We start from the raw sequence: 26,896 nt of genomic DNA on the forward strand, positions 1-26,896 counted from the left end.
TGATTATATTATATTCCGCTGTGTAACACCAAAGGTTCCAACCCCCAACTATAATTAAAAATAAGCTGCATTTTACTTTGCATATTAAGTAAAATTGTTTCATTTATGTACTATTGTTACCTGTACTGCACAAAAATAAAAGTAATTAAATCTTAAAGGAGACCCCTAATATATAATTTTATAGAAAGTGAAAAATGATAATATGCAATTAAAAGATACCTTAAAGTTACGTAAAATAATATAGATTTTAAGACTTTTTACTCACATTCCTAAAACAGTGCCATAATCTTAAAATATAGGATTATCATTTCTTTAGATCTTGTTAATATTTATAAATATTTATGTTTAGGTTTTAGTTAAGTATCTGATATATTAGTTAGTAATAATTATAATGCTAATAAAAAAAAAATGTTGACATAAATATAAGGTATGAGAAGAACACTTTTGGTAAGAAGAAAGTAGAAAAGAACTAATAAGTGATTAGGTTGATTAGGTAACTCTTCATAGTATTAAATCATTTTAATTGTCATTTAGTTGGCAATAATAGTGCTAGTGTAGAGAATCAGTTAAAATTAAGTTAATATTAAGTAAAGTATATTTAAGTAAATATACTTGTGTTTGAGTTTAATATTTAAGAACTTTAACAAATATTGAAGCTTAATTTTACTAAAAATTCAAATCTATCTAATTTAAAGATATTTTATAGACTACTGAAATCTCTGGTTTTAATTTTTATTTTTAATTGTTTATTTTTTGTGTTATTTTTCTTATATTTTAGCTTACTTTTGACGTGTAAGACTTATCAAATTTAGAGCAGAAAACTTCGATAGGTGCTTAATCTTTTTTTGCAAATGCACAGACAGTAAAGTAAATTAATTAATAGTCTGATTTAAAGTAATTTCGTTTTTTTTTGCTATAACGAGAGAGCTTAATTAAATAGAAAACGATTTCAGTAATTTTCGGTATTAAATAACGGGTGATTAATGACTTTCGGTTTATTTTTATTTATAAATATTTTTAGAAGCTTTTGTTCGAGGATACCGTTGCCAACTAAAATCGATAAAGTCCAAAAAGAACTAAAAAATGAGGATTAGAAAAGATCCCGAAGGCATCTTGAATAATACACATTATCTCAGATCGCATTTTTAGAAAACTTCGTTATTTTTCTTTTTTGTTTCTTTAAATTGTATTTTAAAACTTTTTATTTTACACTTGATAGTTTTATTGGGTTAATTTTTTTCCTAAGAACTTGATAAAGTATATTTAACTAGCAAATTTACTGGTAAAAAGAAATGAAATCTACATCTAAAAAACTTCTGCGAAAAAATAAGTTAAAAATAGGTTCTAATTTACATTTCATATTAACTGAAATTATTTTATCTGCTACCATTACTTGCATTATACTAAAATAAAAAATAAATTCTTAAACATGAATCCTAATATAACATTTTATAGAAAATAATATATTAAAAAGAACTATATAATTAAAAGATAAACTTAAGTTACAAAAAATATAGAATTTAAAATACCTTGAATGAATGAATACCATAATCTTGAAATATATGATAATAATTTTCTTATATTATATGAAATTTAAAAAAGGCGTCCATTATTTCCTGGTTTATAAATCCAAAAGAAATAAAAAGACTCAAAGTCTGGTTCTCAACATTTATTATTAAAAAATTGTGACACGTGTTTCGCTCATACGAGCATCATCAGACAAATATAAAAATAAGGTCACATCATACGCTTTCACATTTTACATATTAAAACAACACTGAGTGTTGTTTTAATATACTACAAAATTAATAAACAAAATAAATTAATACTGCAAAATCCCTAAGTTTTTTTATTATAGGAGCTAGTTTAGTATAAACTTATGTTTGAATTATAGGATATGAATGTTAAGGGGGGAAAAATCGGTGATGTCCATTTTATAGAATTTTTAAGTAATCAACTTAATTTGTTAAGAATACTAAACACACGTCAATTTGTAATTGAATATATCAAGCAATGTCCAAATTATAGCGCATACAGTAACAAGTTTTATCATCGTTTTCTCGGTAAGTAGGTTTTATGATATCATCGGGTTTTTTTCTCTTACCATTAATATAATGTTGTTACATCATTTATGCGATTACGGAACTCTTAGTTTAAGGAGTTTAAGGCTCGTTGCACCAACTTCTCATATACGTGTAGCTAACAATGCTCATTTCCAGCTTGTAAACAACAACTATTATCTACAACTGTCAAGCAATAATTACTTGTTAGCAGTGGTATGCTACTGTGTCCGCGGTTATGAAATTTTAAATCCATCTCGACTTAGTATAACGAGATACTTAAATAAGGGATATAAGCAAGTTTCTTTGCAGCCATTCAGAATTATTACTTTTATATACAGGGTGAACTGTATGCCGGAAACTTCAGCAGCATATTCTGCAGATAATAGTAAGTAAAAAAGTTCGTATAACTGTATGTTCTAAAATAAAATGCTTATATTCGAAGATACAGGGTGTTGAAATTTCATTTTTATTTCGATTTTTTCCAAATCATTTCTGAAGTTACGTTAATATTGGGATGAAAATTGGTGTCTGGGAGTATTTTGACATGAGAAATTTGATTTTGGTATCAATATGACTCCTACTAGTAGAGGGCGCTACCTACATGTGTTTTAACCGTTTTGAAGCATAATAACTTTTTGTCCGTTCTTGTATAAAATTACCGAGTGAAAAAATATACATCTCTGTGACATTTTACGCAAAAAATATCTCTTTGTAAAAATCGCTACGAGCAAACCGTTCTTAAGATATTTAGAATGGAAATAGACAATACATGTCTTTATTGACAAAAAATAAACAAGTTGAGTAGATAGCTATTTCATTGAAATGATAAATTTGATAAATTTTTATTTTTTTAAATTAATCATATTTTTTTCTTCAAAAAATGATGATAAAACAGTTTCTGTTGAACTTTTGACACAAAAACATTTCAAATTTATGATTTTAGTCTTATAACTATTTAGTCAAAATGTTTAATTTAAGTCAATGATGACAGATATTGATAATTTCGATTCCAAATATCTCGAAAATCGAAAATCGTAGCGATTTTTACCGAGAGACCTTTTTCACGTAAAAAATATCGTAAATGAACATTTTTTTACTCAGTAATTTTGCACAGGTACGGACGAAAAGTTATTGCTCTTCAAATCAGTTAACAAATATGTAGGCGACGCCCTCTACTAATAGGAGTCATATTGATATCAAAATCAAATTTCTCATGTCAAAAAACCTCCAGACACCAATTTTCATCTAAATATTGACGATTTAGATTATTTTTCCGAAATTATTTGGAAAAAATCGAAATAAAAATGAAATTTCTAAACCCTGTACCTCCGAAACTAAGCATTTTAGGACATAATCTATTTATAGGAACTGCTGCCGATGTTTCCGGAATACAGTTCGGACCACCCTGTATATTAATTAATGACATATTCTAACTCTTTGAAGTGACTACGCCTTTTAATCTCTATGTAAATATGTAAAGAAGAAAAACTTACCGATTAAACCAGAAGTGATATTCAGTTGTTTTAATGAGAAATATACACTCTAATTAATTATACAGGGTGGTCCGAATTGTATTCTAGAAACTTCGGCAGCATATTCTGCAGATAAAAATAAGTAAGAAAGTTGGTATAAATGTATGTACTAAAATGCTTAGTTTCGGAGATACAGGGTGTAGAAATTTCATTTTTATTTCGATTTCTTCCAAATAATTTCTGAAGGAACGTTAATATTTGGATGAAAATTGATGTCTGCGAGTTATTTGATATGAAAAATTTCATTTTGATGTCAATATGACTCCTACTTGTAGAGGGAGCCACCTACATATTTTTTAACTGGTTTGAAGCGTAATAAATTTTCATCCGTACCTGCATGTATTAAACTACCGACTAAAAAAGTATATATTTACGACGTTTTTTACGTAAAAAATGTCTCTTGGTAAAAATCTCTACGAGTAATGGTTCTCGAGATATTTGGAATCGAAATTATCAATACCTGTCATCATTGACATAAATTAAACATGTTGACTAAATAGTTATTACACTGAAATCATAAATTTGAAATGTTTTTTTGTCATAATTTCAACAGAAACTGTTTTATCATAATTTTTTCAAAGAAAAATTTATGATTAATTTAAGAAAATAAAAAATTTCCCCAATTTATAATTTCAGTCAAATAACTAATCTAATCAACGCATGTTTATTTTTGTCAATAATGTCATGTATTGACTATTTTCATTCTAAATATCTTGAAAACGGTTGCTGGTAGCAATTTTTACCAAGAAACACTTTTTACGTAAAAAGTCATTGAAATGTATATTTTTTCACTTAGTAGTTTTATACAGGTACGGACGAAAAGTTATTACTCCTCAAACCAGTTAAAAATACAAGTAGGAGTCATACTGACATCAAAATCAAATTTCTCATGTCAAATAACTCCGAGACACCAATTTTCATCCAAATATTGACGTTACTTAGAAATTATTTGGAAAAAAATCGAAGTAAAAATGAAACTTCTACACCTGTATCTCCCAAAGTAAGTATTTTAAAACATACATTTATATAAACCTTTTTTACTCATCTTCATCAGCAGAATATACTGCCGAAGTTTCCGGAATACATTTCGGACCACCCTGTATATTGAACTTATACGCCCACTTAAATGTGCAAACAAAATAATAAAAATATACAAAGTTATGTTTCTGTGTTATTATTAAAATAAAGAATGCTTTAAATTTGTTATAGTTAAACTAAATACTGGTCTCCCTGTTAACATAGTACTACAAATAAGTAATTTTATTTCTGTGATATACTTATATACTTATAAGATTCAGGCACGATATGTTATGTCTTTGTCGGAAAGACATTAGTTCCAATTAGTATAAAGAGTATCAGAAAAGGCCAAGCTTTTTATTAGCGTCGGCGTCGTTAAAAAATCGGCAGGTATTACGAAAAGTCGACGTATTCGTCACGCTAAGTGAGACATCGAGTTAACTACATTGTAAAATTTTGCAGTGTCGCTACGATGGGATAAGTCATAAACCCTTTATAAAAGCCGGAAACCGCGAAAAGATCCTACATCAGACTATAAGGGCATTATATTATTGGATTCTGGATGGAAAGTAAGCAATAAAACTGGATAAGAAAACATTTATGACTTGTTTTTGGTAGTTACGATTATACAGTTACATCTAAAAGTTGCCAACGAATACCGAAGAAATACTGTTGAGTTGTCGAAAATAATAATACACAGAATCAATTCAAAATGTCTACTAATTTACAAAACTGTTTTATAAATATGCAAAAACTAGGATTAGTAACAAAATTACAAAATATCAAAAATTATCACAGAGAATTTATTCAGAATTCAATTATTTATCTGCAAACTAATTTTCATAAATATCTGCTGGAATATTCGAATTAAATTTTTTGTCTTTGGAAAAAATAATACAGGGTGTTTCAGAAATAAGTGCAAATATTTTAAGTGGTAGTAGATCTGGCCAAAGGAAACATATTTTCTCTTTATCATTTTTAAAATAAATTGATAATAACCGAGTTAATTAACTTTGAAAATTAAAAAAATAATGGCAACGTTTTCAGAAGCGCCGGCAGCAATCAAAAATACATTCATATGCCATCTGAATTATTTAGGATTATTTTTGGAGAATTTCTACTCCTCGGTTATTCTATCTCGCAATCTTGTTTTTGAGAATAAACACCAAAATGATTGATATTTTTATTTGAGTAATGAAATTATTATTACAGGCTTACTTTAAATTTGCTTATTTTTTAGTTTTGTCAGAGGGTTACTGTTTTGAGTAAAATTTCAAATGAATTGGATAACTTAAAATTCATGAGCTAAACAGATCAGCTGATTTACAACAGCTGGTTTGTTTAAATGTAGGTTAAACGTTGACACTTTACACATGTGATAGAGGGCGCTGATTCAAAAAATTCAAAAGAAGGTGAAAAAATATTTGATTTATTCAGTATATGTTCAGTATTATTAGACTCAACGGTGCCAGAAGACCATGCGTCTTACTGGAATGTCAATCTCGGAATATTCAGGTCTTGAGTTAATAAGCCGCCGGCCGCGTAGAAAGTTTTTAATGTAATTATGTAGAATTGTTGAATTGAAAAGGTGCCCGGTGGCGTAGAGGTACAGGCTCTTGTTTACCAATCTCATGGTAGTGGGTTCAAATCCTACACCCGGCATTTCATCAGCCGACTATTTTTATTAAAATAAAAATAGTTTGGTCTACTCAGCCTTAGGTCAACTACCTAGGTCAACTCAGCCTTACATGAATACTTGGGATTCACAATCCTGAGGTAATAATAGGCGGTTGAAGCGTAGTGCTAGCCACATTACCTTCCTTGTATACCAAACGGTTCTAACATGGCAAGCTGTACCTTGCTGCTCCCAAGGTGTTAAACGCTATATACGGGAGCTATTATTATTATTATATTATGTAGAATTGTTTGATGTGTAAAAAATTGATGTGTATAATTGTTCATTATTTAGAGTATCTTTATTTTAGTTTACTAAACTGTAAACAAGTATTTAAAATAGAAGACGTTGCACTATACTTAATAGTAATCTACAATGATTAAAAAATGTACAGTAAAGAAAGTTAATTTAAGTACATATTTTTTTTGTCGAAATTTAAACACCTGAACTTATAAATATACAGAATGTGGATAACGCAGGAGGTGGCAACATTGCATATGTCATATATGTCAAAGCATTAATACAAACAATTCCGGAACAAATTTCCGGAAACTGAACAAGCGGCACTCAAAAGTTTTAATACTCAATATTTTCCGGATAAACGTCAAGAAAAATATAAAATTTTCCTTCCCTTTTGGGGCCGCCAGTTTAGTATAAGAAATGACTTAGGTCCATCTGAGGTATATACTCCATCTAGACGAGATCTTGGTACCAAAATGTAGGGACTCTTTATATTCCAAAAAAAACTACTTGATGAATATGCATAATGCAGAAATAAGCTTGATTTTCATGCGTCCGTTATCCGTTGATACGATGGTCCGATATTAATTTTATTGGTTGACTTTAAGGACTTCAATTGGTTAGAAACGGTTAACCAATCGAAGTATTTACATTCAACCAATAAAATTAATATCGTATCATTGTATCGTCGGACAACGGATGCATGAAAATCAAGCTATATGCATAACTTGTATAAAATTTATCAAAGTGATTATAAGACAATTAAATATATAATATACCTGAAGGGCTTAATGAAAACTAAATGAAGTTAAATTAAATAGATATAAAACTAAATGATCTGGCCTTTTTTTATCCGTTCTGGTCACAAGCTGGTTGTGGTGAACTGCTACCGGAACTGGATTGTGCTATAAGCCGTTTCTGAACAGACAGGATCGAAAATTTAGATGGATTCAGGAAATTTATTTATTTATTTATTGAAACAACTTAACAGATACATATATCCTTTACAGTTGTGTTTAACTAAACTAAACTAAACTAAAACTAAAAACTAAACTAATTACTTAAATACTAAAAGAAAAACTAAGAAATAGAACTAGAAAGATCAACAGAATAAGAAAAAAAAAACTAGAAAAAGCCCATGAAGCGTCCAAAATTATCCAACATCAGACCAATACATACCTAACCCAACCAAATACATACACACATGACACACATCACCATCAAAAACAGTTCCATCAGCTACATTATTTGGCGTCAATTTCAAGGTCATTCACCTCTCCAGAACAAGTCTAACCATTTGTGTAAATTTAGTGCACGAGGCTCCAAATACATCTAAATCATTTTGATGCTCATTGTAATTTGCCAACATTGTTCTAATAGGGGACCTGAATTGATAATTTCTTCTATAATGAGAGATATAGAAGGTTTTGTTATTTTTGTTTCGCGTATAAGAGGGAACTTGTAAGGTGATGTGTGCCAGCGTAGCTGAGTCAGATACATATCCGTTTACTATTTTATATAGATATATTAGGCTAAAATATTTTCTCCTATTAAAAAGAGACATCATGCCCAATCTTACCAAATTCAGTGGATAATCTGAAACATGAATTCTATGCAGAATTATATCTGAGAGTCGAATAAATTTCTTTTGAACATTTTCAATTACTTGTATGTATTTAGTGTAAAGTGGTGACCATATTAAACTGCAATATTCTAATTGAGATCTTACAAGGCTATTGTATAATACAATTAGTGTTTTTTCATCTACAAATTCTTTTGAGTTCCTTAATATAAATCCTAATTTTTTACATGAGGCACTTATAATATATTTTATGTGTTCACTAAATGTGAGCCTTTTATCAAAGATTATTCCTAGGTCTTTATGTCTTTATGTCGTATAGTATATAGTATATATTCCTAGGTCTTTAGTAGTGATTACTGTTTCAAGTTCCTTGTGGTTCATAGTGTATTTAAATTTAATAGGGCTTTTTGAATAAGTGTATGTCATATGTATTTTTTAATATTGAAAAGCAAATTGTTTTCTTTAGACCACTTGTAAATTCTGTCTATTTCTTTCTGCAGAGTAAAGCAGTCATCAACGGTTTTTATTTCTTTATACAATTTCATATCGTCAGCAAATAAGAGAACTTTACATGACTTTACACTACTTGTGATATCGTTTATAAATAAGAGAAATAGAAGTGGTCCCAATGAAGAACCTTGTGGGACACCGGATAAAGCTGTATAAGTTTTTGATTGGTAATTTTTTACAGACACATATTGCTTCCTATCTGACAGATATGACCTAATCAGCTGAAAAAACTCTACAGAGATTGAAAAGGCAGCAAGTTTTTGAACTAAAACGCTGTGATCCACTTTATCAAACGCTTTTGCAAAGTCAGTATAAATTGTATCAATTTGATTACCAGTGGCTAAAACGTCTGTTGAGTACGTCACAAAATCTAGTAAATTTCCAGTTACTGATCTGTCCGAAATCCAAATTGATAATCTGAAAGTTTGGGTTCTACATGGTTTACTAAGATTTTGTAAAGCAGTGATTCAAATATTAGTACAATACTAGACAGAATAGCAATTGGTCTATAATTTTCAATCTTATTTTTTTCCGAACCTGCTTTGTGTATTGGTGATATACGAGCGACTTTAAATTGTTTTGGAAATGTATTAGTAGTGATCGCCAAATTAAAGATTGTTAATGGCTCTGACAGTACATCTTTACAGCCTTTCAATAAATATCTTGGTATTTTGTCTGGACCTATCGATTTTTTGTTCTTTAATTTGGATATAGTTTCATAGACGTCTAGTACAGAAACAGTGGAAAGCGTAAGAGGAGATTCAAAATTCAGAGAATCGCTAATCTCAATTTTGGTTGAATTTTGGAGAGGTTGATAAACGGAGTCAAAATGTTGAGCAAATGCATTTGCTATGTTGAAACCACCTGCGAAAGTGTCATTTCCTAGAATCATTTCACATGGAATATCATTTGTTGTTTTCTTTTTTTTTTGACTTGAAACTCCAGAATTCCTTTGGATCTCGTTGCATATTTTGCTCAACATTCTGAATGTACCTTCTGTATGCTATCTTAATATCTTTTTTAACTTTCGTCCTTAGAACTTTAAAATCCGTTAAACATTGAGGAATTTTCGTTTTTTTGTATAATCTGTGATTACGATTTTTTGCTTTAATGTCTATTATAATTTCCGGAGTGAACCATGGCGGGTACTGATATTTTTTGTTTTTGTTTTTTGGAACATATGTATCGATGGTTGTATATAAAATATCATAAAATATATCAACTGCTTGTTCCACCTTAGCTACACTGAGTAAACAATTCCAGTCGGTTTCACGAAGTGTTGTATATAGACCGAAAAAATTTGTTTTTTTAAAATTGTAATATGAATCTACATTTTGAGGGCATGCTTTAAAACTATTATTTATCTTTATTTCAATCTCTAAAGTTGGGTAAAAGGGGTCTTCCTTATCTTTGATAAAAGGCTCATTACATCTCTTGACTATAGCTGGGAGATTACAAATTACTAAATCTAAACTTTTATTTGAACAATTTAATATTGAATTATACTGCTTTGCACCAATGATATGGCAGAAATTTTCAAAAATTACTTTTATGTTTTGGTTAGGTAGGTCGATATTAAAATCTCCTAACCAAACCAAAATCTCCTAGTATTAAGAAGTCCTGAGCTTTTTCAAATATAAAATTTTCTAGAAATATAAACAGTGTTTCATATAATGCAATCGACTGTGCTGGAGGTATATATAATGTTATTACAAAAAGCGTTTTGCGGTCAGAAATAAGTTTTACACAACTTATATCCAGATTTGGTATGGTACATTTTGTCTTTACACTGGTCACATTAAGATTGCCTGTTACCGCGTTTAAAACTCCACCTCCTCGCCTTTTCCCAGTCGCTACTTGGTCTCGGTCTGCCCGAAACACTTTATAATCACTGGTAAACAATTCACTGTCATGGATACTATCTTCCAACCAAGTTTCAGTCAGTGAAATTATGTCGTATTCCGAACTTTGAACACTAACCGCGAATGTTCTGGTGGTAAACACTCAATACGCTATCACTGCCCTTATCATTGTTCACTTTACAATTATTGTACATAGTTTACACTTTGCCGCATTCTTTCTAACTTCTTTTGGAGTGCTGGGCATTGCCTATCCCTTGCTGAGTGATTTTTCTCCTCATATCCCATTAAATTACAATTTATGCAGGTATAATTTTCTGATTCACATGTAAGGGACGAGTGCTTCTCCGCACACTTGAAACAGATGTTTTCTCTTTTGCAATATTTAGCCACATGGCCAAAACCACAACACTGAAAACACATGATCAGTGGTAGGTATTCTTGCACATGTATGGCCACTAAATCGAAATTAATTACACCTTTTTTCAAAAACCATTTAGCAGTTGACGCTGGTGCCTGTAGGACCCAGTTTTCTTTATAAGGATTACGGGATGCTTTTTTAAAAACAACTTGTATCTGATTTGTGTCTGCAGGGATCTGTATTTTATTAATGTCAGGATTTTGGCGTATTAACTCAGATATGAACTCTTCGTTTTCATATCCTTTTTCTATTCCTGTTACCATAAACATGGGGTCAGTTTTTCCTATTTCTTTCAATTTTATGTCCTTGTTGTTTTCACATATTTTTTTCAGTTTGTCTTGTTGTTCTTTATCATAGCTTTCTATTATTAGTGATCCGTTTCTATTGTGACGAATATTCTTAAATGCTCCTCCAGTATCTTGATTTTCTACATTTTCTTTCAGTATTTTAAGAGTATTTTTTGGATCTTTCTGTTCAGGAATATGTATTATGGTTTCTAGTTTTGCCTTTGTGGTTGGTGTGGTGGTCCATGAGGGTGGTTGTGGATGTTTCGTCGTTTTATTCGACACTATAGAAGCATATGATATTTGCCGATGTTCATGTGGGTCATGTTTATGTTTTAGCTGCGTGTTTTCTTTCTCCAAACAACTGATGTGATGTATCATCATTGTTAAATTTTTTAATAAACTAAATGTGGCCTCCCTGATTGTTTTTTGTCTTTTGAAGTCAGCGTAATTTGCTCATTTGCTTCTCCATTTTTCACTGATTCAATATTATCAATTGCTTTCATGATAGTATTTAGTCTTTCTGTTTCGCCTTGCTGTTGAAAATTTAGGTTCTGGTCGCTTGGTATATTATCTGTATTACTTGGAGGTGTTTTTTGCGCTGGGGAGGTGTTCTCGCAGTGCCTTTTACTTATACCATATACTTCTGGACTTGTTATTGTTCGTGGTCGCTTATTATTTTCATTTTTATATAACTCAGCTCTGTTATTTATCTCTGAGCTCTCTACCTGTTCTGTTGTTTCATTTTTACGCATTGGGGATCTAGACACAGACTTTCTAGGTTTAAAAATTGTTTCATAAGTTTCTTCATTTCTTTTTGGGACACCTGGTACACTATAATCTCGGTTGCTAGCCGTAGCGTCGATTTCATGCATATCAGATTGTTGTTTATCGGCAGTTATATTTTTTGTCTGGATTCCAAGGATATTATCTATTTCGGATTTGCTGTATTTTAACTCAAGTGAATTATGCCTTGTTTCTTTTACCACTCCCGATTTTAATTTAACCGTCGGTAGTCCATCATCACTATTATTCATCATGAATACACGCACGAAAAGTTAATTATTTATTAATAACAAAATTTAACTATTTCTTAGAGCGATTTTAGAACACGTCCAATTCCTTCGTTATTTCCAGTGTGAAATGTAGGAACAAACGTTTGCCCAATGTCAGGTACCAAAAACATATTACCTATCACACTAATTACCTATTACCTATCACACTAATATTATAAATTTGAAAGTTTGTGATTGTGTGTTATTTTATAAATTGTGTAATGTAATAAATCGATTAATGATGCTCGTGTTTTACCCAAATACGACATAACTACCAGTTAATATAATGAGATTCGAAAAAGGAAAAGCTTTTTATTACCAACGTTGAAAAATCAGCAAGTATTAAGGGAAAACGCCGACTTTCCGTAATACAGTCATGTTATGGTCGGTCTTTACTCAAACACGACATAACTACCAGTTAGTATAAAGAGCGTCGTAAAAGGAGAATCTTCTTATTAGCTAACTTCTTAATCTTCAATGCTGAAAAATCGGTATTACGGAAAGTTAGTGTATTCGTCACGCGAAGTGCGACATCGAGTTAAGTATATCGTAAATTTTCGCAGTGCCGAGATCATAAACCCTTTATAAAAGCCTGAAACCGCAAAAAGATTCTACAGAAAACGTATAAAAGCATTATATTATTAGATTCTGGATGTAATAATAAAGCAGTGAGCAGTAAAACTGGATAAGAAAACATTTATTACTTGTTTTTGAATTTTATTGTTTGTTATTTATAGGCTTGGTGCATTTCAGTTGATTTCAACTAATTCCGACCGCAGCGCTTCAACGGCAAAAATCAGAAATTATCAGTATATGATATTTCATGCCGCCGCCATCCCGGTTACACAGTTCGTGTTGATTGCATTAAAATAATATTGAAATCGTAAAAAGTATTTTAGTTTTTTGCTAGTGCAGTTATTGAGACGATAAAACACTCAGGTACGAGGTTTGTGTGATGTAACGCTGTTTCGGGAAGTAAAAAATAAGTGAAGTTTTTCACTTTTTTTACTTATTCGAAATAGGTGTCCTGTGTGTTGTGATAATTTTAAATTATTAATAAAATTACCGAAAAAATGTTACCGCGTAAAGGAGAGCGTAATTAGGGTGTTGTCGAGTAATAACATTCAATAATTCAACTTTCCCGGATATTCAACTCTCTCAAAATAACATTTTATAGCTTCATAGTTTCTCACAAAAAACAAAAATGGATTCAAGCAGTTCGACGAAACAAGTGAGTAAACAAAGTGCTCGTTACATAATCAAAAAATTAAATATACATACACTATGAGAGGATAAAGTATAATTTGCAATATTAATGGTATATTTTTTTAATCAACTAGTGATTAAATGTTTTATGAACATCTTCTAAAATTATAGTTTTATACCTTTTAAAAAAATTGTTATAGCCGAAATAGCCCCAAATTTGACACCACTAGCAAAACCGGTGATTAAAACTATGTTTGCTACCGTAGTTGAACTTATCTAAAAAGTTTTTTTAGCTGGAATAATAAATTATAATACAAGTTAGACCTTCTGTAGATATCAAAATAACTTACCACTGAATTATTTACTATTTAAACCCGTGTATTTGTATATACTAGTTGTTTACGATAATCTTCGATGGTGGCAGCTCCGACAGAGACTGCACCAAGCCTATAGAGTCCGGTGGCTCTCAAATTGTTTTAAAAATAAATTAATTTTCAAGACTCACCCTGTATAGATTAATTCTTATTCCAGAATTCCGACAGGGAAACAAATAAAATGTCGTACTTCTTATGAACTTATTGGTGGACTTGGAAATTATATTCATGTTGCTTGAATAAAATTCGATAATTACTTCTCTTAAACTAATAACGAATAAACTATAATGTTGTAATTTTTACAATGATATTAAAATATAAGTATTTTAAATGAATAAGTTGTTACAATATATATAACTTTTTCTGTTATCATATCAGTTACTACGAATATATTAGGGTCGGCATTTCTGGTGTTGGTTAGGTTAGGTTAGGCCTAAGGCCTAATGCCGATTTTCGTGTGTACGAAGAGTACAGTCAACACGCGCTTAGTAAAATAAGATATATTGAATAAAGACAGAATGCATGTATTTCTCCGAGCGCATGGAATCTAGCGTCAGATTAAGTGGTTATGTAATAAATACTTCGCATTTTTGCTCTCTCCGACTTACTAGATTTCCATATCGATTCACTCCTATACATTTAAACGCCGATTCAATGTTTCGATTGACAGGGTGCTATAAAATAAGTTATATTTTTAAGATTTATTTAAAGATACAGTCATGTTATGGTCATATTTTACTCGAATACTACGTAACTTTCAGTTAGGAAGTATAAAGAGCATTGGAAAGGGCAAAGCTTCTTATTAGCAACGTTGAAAAATCAGCAAGTATTACGGAAAGTTGGTGTATTCGTCACGTGAAGCGCGACATCGAGTTAAGTACATCGTAAAATTTCACAGTGCCGCTACGAAGCGATAAGTCGTAAAGCCTTCATAAAAGCCGCACATCGCGAAAAGATCCTGCAGGAGACGTATAAAGGCGTTATTATTTGACACTGGGTGCAAAAATAAGCAGTAAAACTAGATAGAGAAAACATATGTTACTTGCTGTGATGTCTACTGGTAGATACGATTATAGAGAAATTGTCAAAATGTTAGCAACTAATAGAAAAACAAATCAATGAGTAGAAATATACTCCTCCGCACAAAATTCCACCACCCTAAAAATTTGACTAAGTTTGATGTTTCATAACTTTATATTTTGTAATCCGGTTTTTATGATTATGGTATCAGTGTTTACACCCTGTAGAAAAAATTAGACGGGCATTTTGAATAACATCTCATTTTTTGAATTATCCCTTTATCTCTATTCTTTTATGAGCTACACATTTTTAAGGAAAGTATTGATTTCAGAGATTCTTTTATTGACAAAAACAATCATTTTATAAATGTCTACCTATGTCTCGTGTATATCTCCTACCTCTCGCAGCAATAACAGCTCGAGGTCTTCGTCTTATCGAATTAATAAGGGTAGTTTCTTAATCTATAGCTTGATTAAGATCAAGCTATAGATTAAGAAAAAATTAGAGCTAAGGCTAGCCTGCTAGCCATAGCTCTTGTAAAGTTTGTGGTGGAATAGGACGACGACGAACAGCTCTTTTAAGTTCATCGCACAAATGTTCGATTTGATAGAGGTCGGGATTACAAGGAGGCCATTCCAATCTTCGTAGTCCAACCTCATCTTTTTTTTTCGATGGGGAGGGAAACAACTTTCATAAGACACCCATATCTGGGTAGTGTCGGATTCTTACCGACTAAAAAAACCCTCCTCCCCTCGTTTTGCCTTCAATGCACCGGTAACCGCTCTCGCATTTCTTCAGTGCATTATGCTGTCTAAAGAAGATGTTCTTTTTCTTTAGTCTCAATTATGTCTCTGACCGTCCTATATGCATTTTCCCATGATTCTATGCCCTTTGTTAAACTTTCCATCATATTACAGCTATTAAATGTAAGTCCTGTAAGTATTTGGAATTGATATCTTTGTTGACTCCGCCGGGAACAGTCGTACAGGGTATGTTCAACGTCATCTACTGCGCCGCAGTATTTGCAAAGATCAATATTGGACCTTTTCCGTTGAAAGAGATACTGTCTAAAACACCCGTCTCCTGAAAGTGCTTGAGTCAAAAAGTAGTTCACTTCACCCTTTGAGTTCATCCACGTCTCAATATCTGGGATCAGCTTGTGCGTCCAGCGTCCGTATTTCCTTTGTCCCATTTTTGCTGCCAGCGTCTCATTTGGTTCTTTCGGGCTTCTTCTTTTGCAATACCCTCATAAACTTCAAGTCTTTCTGTTATTTGCAGTTCTATGGGGGGAATTTTTGATATTACATTTACGGCTTCTCTAGATATTGAACGATATGCAACTCGGATGCATGCAGTTCTCTGAATTCTACCTAGCTTTTGTACCAGTCTTTTGTTTTCCGTCACCTTGTGCCACGCTGGAGCCGCATATAGAATTTGTGAGTGCATCACACCCATAAGAACTCGCCTTCTAGATGATCTTGGTCCTCCGATATTTGGTAAAAGTCGAGTTAATAAACGTGTGGTGTTCTCGACCTTTTCTATGGTTTTATTTATATGCTCAGCGAAGGTTCTTTTTGTGTCTAGTCACACGCCAAGGTACTTAATAGCTCGCTTTGGCATAACTATAGTGTCTGTTATCTGAAACATTATAGGAGACAGCTTTCTTTTTGTAGTTAAAAGAACGGCTTCGGTCTTCTGCGGGGCCAACCTCAAGTTTCTGCTAAGCAGCCATTTGCACGTTCTCAGCAGCGAGGTGTTAACAATATTCATTAATATGCATTCATTTTTGGCTACTGCTACCATAGCCACATCATCTGCAAACTTTATTAATGTAACTCCTTCAGGCATTTCTACTTTAAGCAAGTCATCATATAAAATGTTCCACAATGTAGGACCCAAAACTGAGCCTTGCGGTACACCACTATTAATAGTTAGCGTTTTCATAGTATTCTCCGCTTCGATCTGTATTGACCGATTTGAAAGATATGATGCTATGAGCTTGATCAAATTCTTCTCTATGCCTCTTCTATCTAATGCCTCTAAGATGTGTTGCCACGAGGCGCTGTTAAATGCATTTTGCACATCAAGGGTGATGACTGCACAGATTCTTCGGTTCTGGGGAGCAAAGTGTGCCGCATCATCCATAATTCTAAGTACCTCACGTATGGCATCAACAGTTTGTCGCCCCTTCCTAAAGCCGTACTGCTTTTCGGAGAAACTTTTATCGGGCTGCGAGAGTTCTTCTTTTAGCTTTCCCAATATCAAATGTTCGTATAGTTTTCCCTCTACGTCCAGTAAACTAATGGGTCTGTATGCTGTTGGATCATGAATTTCTTTATTTCTTTTCGGCAATAAAATAAGTTTAGCTTTCTTCCAATCAATAGGAAACTTTAATTCATAAGCCATTTGATTGTATACAGAGAGTATATACTTAGGGTTTAATTCTGTTATAATTTTTAATACTTCAGCGGGCACTTTTCCAGGTCCAGGGGATTTGTTATTTTTAATCTTATCACAGGCTTCTTTTAGTTCTTCTTGGCTAAAACTAATAATCTTATTACTAATATCACAGCTAAATATCACAGTATCGTGTTTTGGAAATAAATTACTGACTACCTTCTCCGTAAAACTCATAGTGAGTTTCGGATTTGTTTTGAATCCATGTAATTTCTTCATTACAATTTTGTATCCATTTCCAAATATATCACAGTCAAGGGTATCACAAATTGTTTTCCAACAATCTTTTTTAGCTTTTTTAATAGTTAGTTTTTTCTTTTGAACTTTATGTTCGTCCCAAAGCTGGGTAGAAATGTACAAACATCGGTCTCGTGAAGTTTCTTCTCATTTTGATACATTCTTCCCTTAGTTTGGCAATGTTGTCATTCCACCAATATACAGGCGGTCCTCTTTGGCACGTTTTTCTCTTTGGCATTGACATATTGCAGAGCATCTTTAGGTTTTTTGTGAATGTGGTTGGAGAGACGTCTTTTACGTTAATCTTTCCTATAGCATTTATTAGGTTACTCTTATTGAGTTTGGCTACTTGCCAGCCTGACTCAATTTGCTTGTTGTTAGGCGTGAACTCTATGTTTTCAATCGTATAAATTATATAATTATGAGGACTAAGGGATTCTTTATTGCTCACTTCCCAGTCAGTTACATTTATTCCTTCTGTCATAATAGTGAGATCTAATATGGAACCATAGCTTCCACTCTGGAAAGTGGGATTGTTACCTATGTTGGCTATCATTAGGTTATTTGCAGCCAAAAAATCTGTTATCTTTTCACCCCGTGTATCGCTAAAGGTCATTCCCCATTGGAGGGACTTACCATTAAAATCTCCAGCTATTATGGCCTTTGTGTTATTTGTTCTTATTTGAAGTTCGATAGTACTTAGCATGTCTTCTAGCTCTTCTAACTAAACATTGTAGTAGAAAAGCAAGGACATGGACCCGGTTATGCATTTGTTATAATTCAGAACCTTACTATTTTAGCTGTTACTCATCAGGCAACAAAGATATAGAAGAGCTAGTCCAACCTCATCTAGGGACTCGTTAACTACTCGTAATCCTAACTCGTTACCCCGCGCAACGTGGGGCCTGGCATTCTCATGCATCAGCATAAACTGATTTCCAATGAAAGGAGCAACTGAAACGACAACTTCTTGGAGGACATTTTCAATATAACGGTGAGCATTGAGAGCTACATTTTCAACAAATTCAAGATGATAATAATATCAGTACTATATTTAAAAATGTGTAGTCCATAAATCATCTAAAACACCTAAAACATCTAAAATTACAGGAAAGTGTTTTTATCCAAAATGCCCGTCTCACTTTTTCCACAGGGTGTTTTGAATTTATTGCAAAAAACAAAGTTTTGATTTACCTCGGTATAAACCCACCTAACCAAATATATAAGCCATTAAAATAATAAAAAATAATCAACAAATTTATCTACAAACTAATTCCATAATCATAAAAATCGGATTACAAATTCAAAAATTGCGCAACATCAAACTTAGTCAAATTTTACGGTGGCGAAATTTTGTGCCGGGAAGTTTATATAAAAAAGTAGATCAAATTAATCCTAAAGCCCCATATTCACTATACGCTGATTCGTCAGTTCGGCGATTCGGTGGAAAGTCGGTTATTGGGCAAACCATCAAAAGAAATATCACGAACAGAAGGAAGAATTTCCAAACGAACCATCGAATCGCATCCACGAACCGACTCAACGAATAGTGAGTATGGGGCTGTGAACGTCTTTGAAAGCTCTACCTGTTTTATTTTTTAAATTATAATCCATTTCTGATATTTATATATTTTGCGAAGAACACATCATTCGGTGGCCATTTTCATGGACAGTCAACTAGCGCTAAAAACACCCGGTTCCACGAAGGTCAGTTATTATGTGTGTGCTCTAAATACTTTGGGCGAGAGTAGCAATGTTACAAGCAGCAATGCCTGGGTACCAGGGCACGAGGGTCACAAGGGTAAAGAAAAGACAGATGAAATGGCCAAGCAAGGCTCATCAATGTCATCTATAGGTCCAGAACCTTTCAGCTGCGTTGCAAAAGCAGTCACAAGAATAGCTACGGAATGATGGGTGGGGCCAACAAATCTCTAGAATGGAGGAAAAATTCACCAGGCCAGAGACAGGCGAAAAAGTTGATAGTAGAACATAATAGATAAGATAGATAAGCAAAGTCTAGTATAAGAATCTACTAACAGGGTAAGTTGAATAGGCATCTAAATCTGATGGGGTTGACGGACAAAGCAGATGTGCAGATTCTGTCAGTCTCAACAGAACACATTTGATGTCGGTGTGACAGCCTGGCATATTTGCGGTTCTCGCAAGCAAGGTCGCAGTGGATCAGGCAGATAGCCACCTCGAAGTATCTTTTTTTTTTGGTCGTGTAAAAATATAGCCTGTTTTTTTTATTGGTAAGTTAAAATACAACAAAATATTATATCAAGATATACTTTATGGCCTACCTATTATATCTGTCTAAGGTTGAAACTCTTGTTTAAGTATAAAAACTATTATTAAACTTAATTTCCAGATATTTTTTTGGAGAAATTTGATTAACGGCCTGCTTAATTTTCAAAAGGAATTATCTTAAAGACGTTTTCTTTTAGCGCGTAGGTACCTATTTCAAACTCGGTTACAAACAATGCTAAACACTATCCTTACTGTTTAAAAATGTAATTTGTCGTCTCGTTTACCCAACTTTTATCATTTAGGCTTTTTACTCATAATTTACGTTCATTTCTATAGGATATTTGCCAAGTTTACAACTTTCTAACTTTGTGTTTGGATATGCGCGCGTGCCGGAGTAGGATAGATACTGGAAAGATAAAGAGAACAGGCGAGATTGCTTTTTGGAACTTTTTATGTTTCGTGTCTTCAAAGCAACAGCCCACAGTGCTACAAAACGACTAAGATTAAAGGTGGCTATGTTAAAGGAAATTTTGAGCCGGAGGCGTAGCTTAAATGGAGAGTTGGTTTTAAGCCAGCAAAAAGTGGAAATAATTTGCTTTATATAATATTTACCATAAGAACGGTAACTGAATTTTAAATGAATTTATATCGATAAGATACATGCTGAAAGTGGCATTTCAATCAAAATTAAACAAGCGTACTTATTTTTAATATTAAGAATGGGGGTGAGTTGACAATGCCTCATCATCGGAGAGCCAAATTTTAACGCGGGATTTCATTTAATGCCCTAAATAATTATAATTCAGTATCTGCAAAATTATTACATTTACGCAGCGGCGAAGATTTCATTGATGCGGGTGATGCGTCGCATCTCTTGAAAATATTGTAATACGTTTTTATTTAAAAAACTCACAGAGATCTCCTTAATAAATTAAAATTCTCAGTCAATTTATTCAAATAATTAAATTCAATTTCAATTATTTAATGTGTGCATTGGTCGAGCTTTATAGATAACGCTAAGATCTACGCTAAACGCTAAAAATAAAAATATATCTTTAACGCTATGATGCGACTGTCCTCGTTGCATCTTGAACGCCGCGCCGTCGAACGCTAACGTTAACTAAAAACTTAAGAAACATTTTTAAAAAAATGCCTAATATTTTAAGCATTTCTTCTTCATGAAAAAAATTAATACCCTTGTTTCTGAGGTGCAAATATCGGATGCGCCTCAAAAATGGCTCACCCTATAACTTTATTATTTTTTCAGATAAAACAACGAGATTTGATATGTTAGTACCTATATGACATAAATTAAGATTGATTGACATATTCAATTGTTTTCGGTCACTTAACTTCAGGTTTCACCGGAAATGACTACAACTTTTGAGTTTTAAATGGCATCCTCGGTATTTTTTTTACTTTATTTGATAGAAAATAAGACTCTGAATAGAATGACATATCATATGTCACCTTTTGACATGTTCGCATATGGTTTATTTGAAATTGTAACATGCGGTTCATATCGACAATTTCACTCGAAATACCAATTGTGTAGTATCAAATTATTCGTAAAAAATGCCCGTTCCAAATATGCTAATGAGCCACCCTCGTTCCATTTGAAAAAATTGAGATATGATTAAAAATACGATTTGGACATCTTTTAACCGGCCAGGACAAGACACTAAAAACATTAGACGATCAAATCTATTCTTCCAATGCTCCTTGATTAAAAATTAGTGTTTTTAACACAGCCATGGTACTCTAGATTGAAATTTAAAATACAATTTGTTTTTGAGCGAATATGTTAAAAGTTGACATAATATGTCATTCGATTCAGAGTGTATTTTCTATAGTATGAAGTAAAAAAATACCGAGGGTGCCATTTAAAAATCAAAAGTTGTAGTCCAGTTAAACTGGATGTGACCGAAAACAACTGAATACGTCAATCAATCCTAATTTATGTCATATACTAACATACCAAATGTCGTTTTTTTTATCTGAAAATATAAAAAGTTATAGGGGCGAGCTACTTTTAAGACGCACCCGGTATACCACCGCTAAAGATATTTGCACTTATTTAAGACTCATTTTTCATAAATTAAAAATCTTTACTCTAATTATCACATTAACATCCGATATTACTACCCAAGTCTTAAAAATAATTGTAAATTAAAAAAAAGGCAAACAGATCTAGTATAAATACCTAACAAGAGATTTAAATACTGCCACATCATATTTTAAAAAGATACGTGTTTTTCTTTTCGTAAACACACACGAATACGAGTTCTTCATTGAGTCATGTTTCATTCAAGTAAAAAAAACGTTTTTCATGCTTTTTCATTTCCATTGCGCGCGAGTGTTAAATGACCCATTTATGACGAAATGAAGGTAATTTTTTGGTAACGCCTATGGTTTATTCTGTTTTCCTGGTCTTTGTACCTGCACGTGCCGTATAATTAAGGTCGTTTGCTTTCAATCAGTTGAATGGAATATTGATCTCGATAAAATTAGAAAATATCAAATAGAAATACTATATTAAATGTGACGAAATAAAAATACGTTTTCAAAAAGGGTTTAAAAACAACAAATACCATTTTATTTCGCTAATATTAGTAAATAAATAAATAACATAATTGGTTGTTTAAAAAAATAGAGTAATTCAATACACGAATAAATAAATTCAGTTTTCTCTGAATTGATGCGTGTGTGAAGAAATACATATATGAGATTTTTTTCGCGAACAAATTTTTCTAAAACGATTTTTTTTGGATTTTTTTTTAATTTTTAGTTAAAAACAATATCTTGATTATATGACAATACAGGGTGTTAAAAAAATCATGTGCCTTATCTCGTGGGGAGATTTCTCACGTAAAAATTAGATTTATTGTTTATATCAACATATGTCCGATTCTGCTTTGTTTCGTAGCTATAGGATGTTAAAATCTTAACAATCTTTTGATTCATTATAATTTTCTTGCAAGTAGTACTTTTAGTGATTCGAATGAAATTTTGAGGTTAAAAGTTACTATAAGTGCTACATATTTTAGTGCTAAAAAGTGCTAATAAATTAATCAGGGACGTGCATATGGGTTATTACTGGAATATTTTTCAAAAAAAAAACATGTGCGCCACTGACTTTTTTCTTTTGATATCAAAATCGTGTAGGTCGTTTAATGCCGATTAAAAGTTATCTCTTGATATTTTGTCGAATTCGGTCTCCTTGATGAGATAAACGCAGTTTTATTAATCACAATAAAATTAAAATAAAAGTTAAATTGTATAAAATAAGTTATATATTTTATCTAATTTATTATTAAATATCATTAATTATTATTACTATTAGTCTAACGTACAGTAATTTCAAATAAAAAAAATGGTATTTAAGATAATTACAAAAAACCTAATTTTAAAATTTTTAGCACTCTGTAACTCTAAAACTATGCATTTCCATACCCATGTTTATAGGTACTTTTTTCATATTTTTTGATGAAGAATTAATGAGTAGGTATTTATTTAAAACTTTTGCAAATTAATATTAAAATTTTTAAAAAGTTTCTTTTAGACTTGGATCGAGGGGCCGAAATCGACAAATTATCAAGGAAACTTTTAACGTGACGTACACGTTTTTTTTTGAGAAAAATATTCTAGTGATATCTCATATGCACCTCCCTGGTGAATATGTCGACACTATTTTAGCTTTAAAATACGTCGCAAAAGTACTTGGAAGAAAATTATAATAAATTGAAACAATATTAAGACTTTCACACCCTGTAGCTATGAAACAAAGCAGAATCGGGCCTATGTTGATATCTTATTTTTACGTGAGGAATCTCCTCACGAGAGATGGCACAAGTTTTTTGAAACACTCTGTATAGGTTGTAGATTTAATTTGGAACGAAAATCCTGAAAAAATCTAGTGGTTCTCAAAATTTAAGCAAAAAATATTTATTTTTTAAACTAAAAAACAAAGCAAAATAACTTTTTTATTTTGGAGAAAATCTGTTTCTTTTATCGAGATCTACCAATCCTGAAAATGTTTGCACTTATTTAAGACTCACCCTGTATAATTATAATAATAAGTGATATATAATTGATGAACTGTTTAATTGTAGTTTAGATTAACTTGGTAATATATTTTTATAACTAAATAATACTTCGTCTAAACTATTAAAAACGTGGAAATTATTTTATTTTAATGACTTAAACATTTCTAACAAAATTTTCTACAAAATAAAATAAACAGATGTTCAGATTCATATTTTTATTAATTCAGATCGGTTATGCAACACACGGGACATTATTTTCCACATAGTACAATTTTTTTAAAAATGTAGCATACATTTAAAAAAAAAGTTGCTTATTGTTGCAAACATTTAATAAAAAAAGAGTGAAAATCTAAAACGAACCTTGTTATGGATCTTTTTTGTCATTCTGTACGTTATTTCTGTTTTTTTTTTATAAGATTATCTTCTATATATTTTCTATAATATTTGAGTAGGGGGCGAGCCCTATATATCCTATACCGTACAGAATATAGATCAGCTTGGCAACTCCGGGAGCAACCCCGTCCGTCCAAGTTCAATTGACACACGAGTTTTGGCGCGTTTCACCGCTCGACCAATGACAAGCTTCTGTCGTAGAATCGGCGCAGTCGCCGTCGGCTCGACGACGTCACCGCGGCAAACGATCAATAAGAGAATCGGGCAAAATTGAGCGGCCGCGATACTAATACGCCGATTTAGTTAATGTGTGATAAAAATGGCAAGGGCTGCTTTTTTACGAGAAAGGTAAATGAACCAGAGATTTATTTTGTGCTGTTTTGATTTATTTCCTGTTTAGAGAAGGAGATTTACTACTTTTCTAACGGAAATTTCGCTTACTCACTTTGCGGTTAAGAGTTATATACGTTGTGAGCGTGCTCCATAGAAACGTCACTTTTGTCGAAAGAATTTTTTAGATCCTTGATTTTTTAAATTCTCTCTGATTTATATAGATTTGCTTGTTAATAAACGTTTATTTTGTAGGTTTTTATTTTACATATTTTATAGAAGCATGCATTAAATATACACAGTTTTCTTTCTACACCACCAATTGATTTTACAAATTACTATATTTATTCAACGGCTTACGAGTGATTTACTACGCTACTACCAATTAGTACGTTTAGCGTAATTGTAACACATTGAGTAAAACTCTCAGTTTCACTTTTTTAAATACATTAAGTTGTTACTCTAGATATGTTCAATACTCTAATACTAATAAAAAATCATATATATTAATATTTTAAATACGGGGTAAATACATGTTCAGTTCTAAGATTAAGAATGTTATTTTTTTTGTAATAAATATATTTAAATTATATGTAAAGTTTTCTACAAGTATCTTAATGTAATTTATACTTGATCATTGTTGAGTATTGATTTTAGTTTAATTAGTGAAAAAGTAATTAATTAATAATATCTTTATTAGCTTTTAAAATATGTAAAAGCTACGTTTACACAATGCAAGTTTTGCTTGCGCAAGAACTTGATTGCAAGTACTTGCTTAATGTAAACTGTGGTTCAAGTAATTGCTCAACTGATTGTACAACAAAAATTACTTTGCAAGTAAAGTTGATCGACGGTCTACTTTTCTTGCACGCTAATACTTGCAGAGCGAAAATTTTACATGTAAACACGTTGTCAAGTTCTTGCAGTAGCAGTTGCTCGAAAAAATGGCCCCAAGCTGGTTGTCTCACGACCAAATTATGAAGTTTTTAACAATTTACGAAAAGCACGAATATTTGTAGATCGTAAGAAGAGTAGTACACCTTAGTGTACACTATAGATCAAATTATGAGATGCTGCCTCTGAAAGAGTTTTGAAATAAACAGTTTTTCCTCAGATTTATCTATGGTTTTACCCATACTCTTGTTTTTTGAGTTTTTTCTAACAAAGTACGCCATTCGTCACTTAACGTATGACATAAAATATTTACACCACATTTAACAATTTCTGTGGTATCCATAGTTATTGTACAATAACTTGACTATAGTGTAAACATACAATTTTAAAATGTTCAGTAGCGAGTAATCGCAAACAAGTATTTGCGCAAGCAAAACTTGCATAATGTAAACGTAGCGTTGTTCAAAAAATATTTTTAATAAAGATGTATCGGATGCTGCTTAGTTATGATAAAATTAGTAAAAAAACAATTTCCCTATACCTATTGCAGTGGTAGTTATACGGGAGTTTACACATTTTTTTTTAATTTTTATATTATTAATTATAATATGTAATGCAAGTTTGTTGTTTTAACTATTACATTAAACTAATTAAGCTACTAAAATAACTGTAAACACTTTTAATTAGTCAAACACAAATATGAAGTAAATTATGAAGTAAATTAAAAACAATATAGTCTAGATTATTAGAGTCACAATTATCCGTGTTCCGCTTTATCCGAGTTGCCCGTGATGGATGACTAAGCGAACTATTGTTTTGGATGTTTTAAACAATATTTTATATTTTATTTCATATAAGTGTACCAAATAATGTTTGTATTTGGCTAATTTAGCTTATTTGGCCGATTTTGCTTTTGTATAATGTACGTCGAAATATTCTTTTCACTATTAAGTGATCTTTACATGTTTGCGTTATGTATTTTTACATTTTTTAGCGAATTTATGTTAAATATATTTATGTATTAATAACCATCATAACAAACACAGATATTCTTACCTATATGTGTTGGTTTGTACCAGCGGCGTATAAGCGGGGCGTCAATACAAGGGAATGTAATAAATAAGTGTAATGTAACAGAATATACAAAATATGTAAAAGGTCAAAAAAATAATCAAATTAATTTAAAAAAGGACTCTATTTAGGTAAAAAAATAAAGCTGTGAGCGTATTTGTTATGGCGCATTCTCACGACTCGTGTACTCGGCAAACATTTGTAATTGGTATACAGAGTATAAAAGGTGCGCCGGGCATCTATACAGATTCTCTAAGTTATTTATTATAGGAACTACGCCGCATTCTCGCCAGACCCTGTAGGCCAATAAGAAATACTTGCCAAATACACGGGTCGTGAGAATGCGTCTTTAGATAAAATCGTAGACAAGGCTAACAAAA

The 26,896-nt window shown here is 31.8% G+C and overlaps 1 protein-coding gene across 5 annotated transcripts in view; it reads left to right on the forward strand.

Annotated features, from left to right (window-relative positions):
* LOC115887457 (rho GTPase-activating protein 100F) overlaps window positions 1–26,896 on the forward strand; it is a 225,640-nt gene that overhangs the window by 39,254 nt on the left and 159,490 nt on the right. The window contains exon 1 of one of the 5 annotated variants that reach the window (XM_030906889.1): window positions 24,486–24,569. The exons of the other annotated variants lie outside the window; for them this stretch is intronic. Within the exon in view, the coding sequence (XP_030762749.1) occupies window positions 24,528–24,569 (42 nt within the window). The 5' untranslated portion in view covers window positions 24,486–24,527. Of the gene's footprint in view, window positions 1–24,485; window positions 24,570–26,896 lie in introns of those variants that run through there. 5 annotated transcript variants of the gene reach the window in all.

Source organism: Sitophilus oryzae, unplaced genomic scaffold, assembly GCF_002938485.1.
Source record: "Sitophilus oryzae breed Bouriz unplaced genomic scaffold, Soryzae_2.0 scaffold_575_pilon_pilon, whole genome shotgun sequence".
NCBI classification, from domain to species: domain Eukaryota; kingdom Metazoa; phylum Arthropoda; class Insecta; order Coleoptera; family Curculionidae; genus Sitophilus; species Sitophilus oryzae.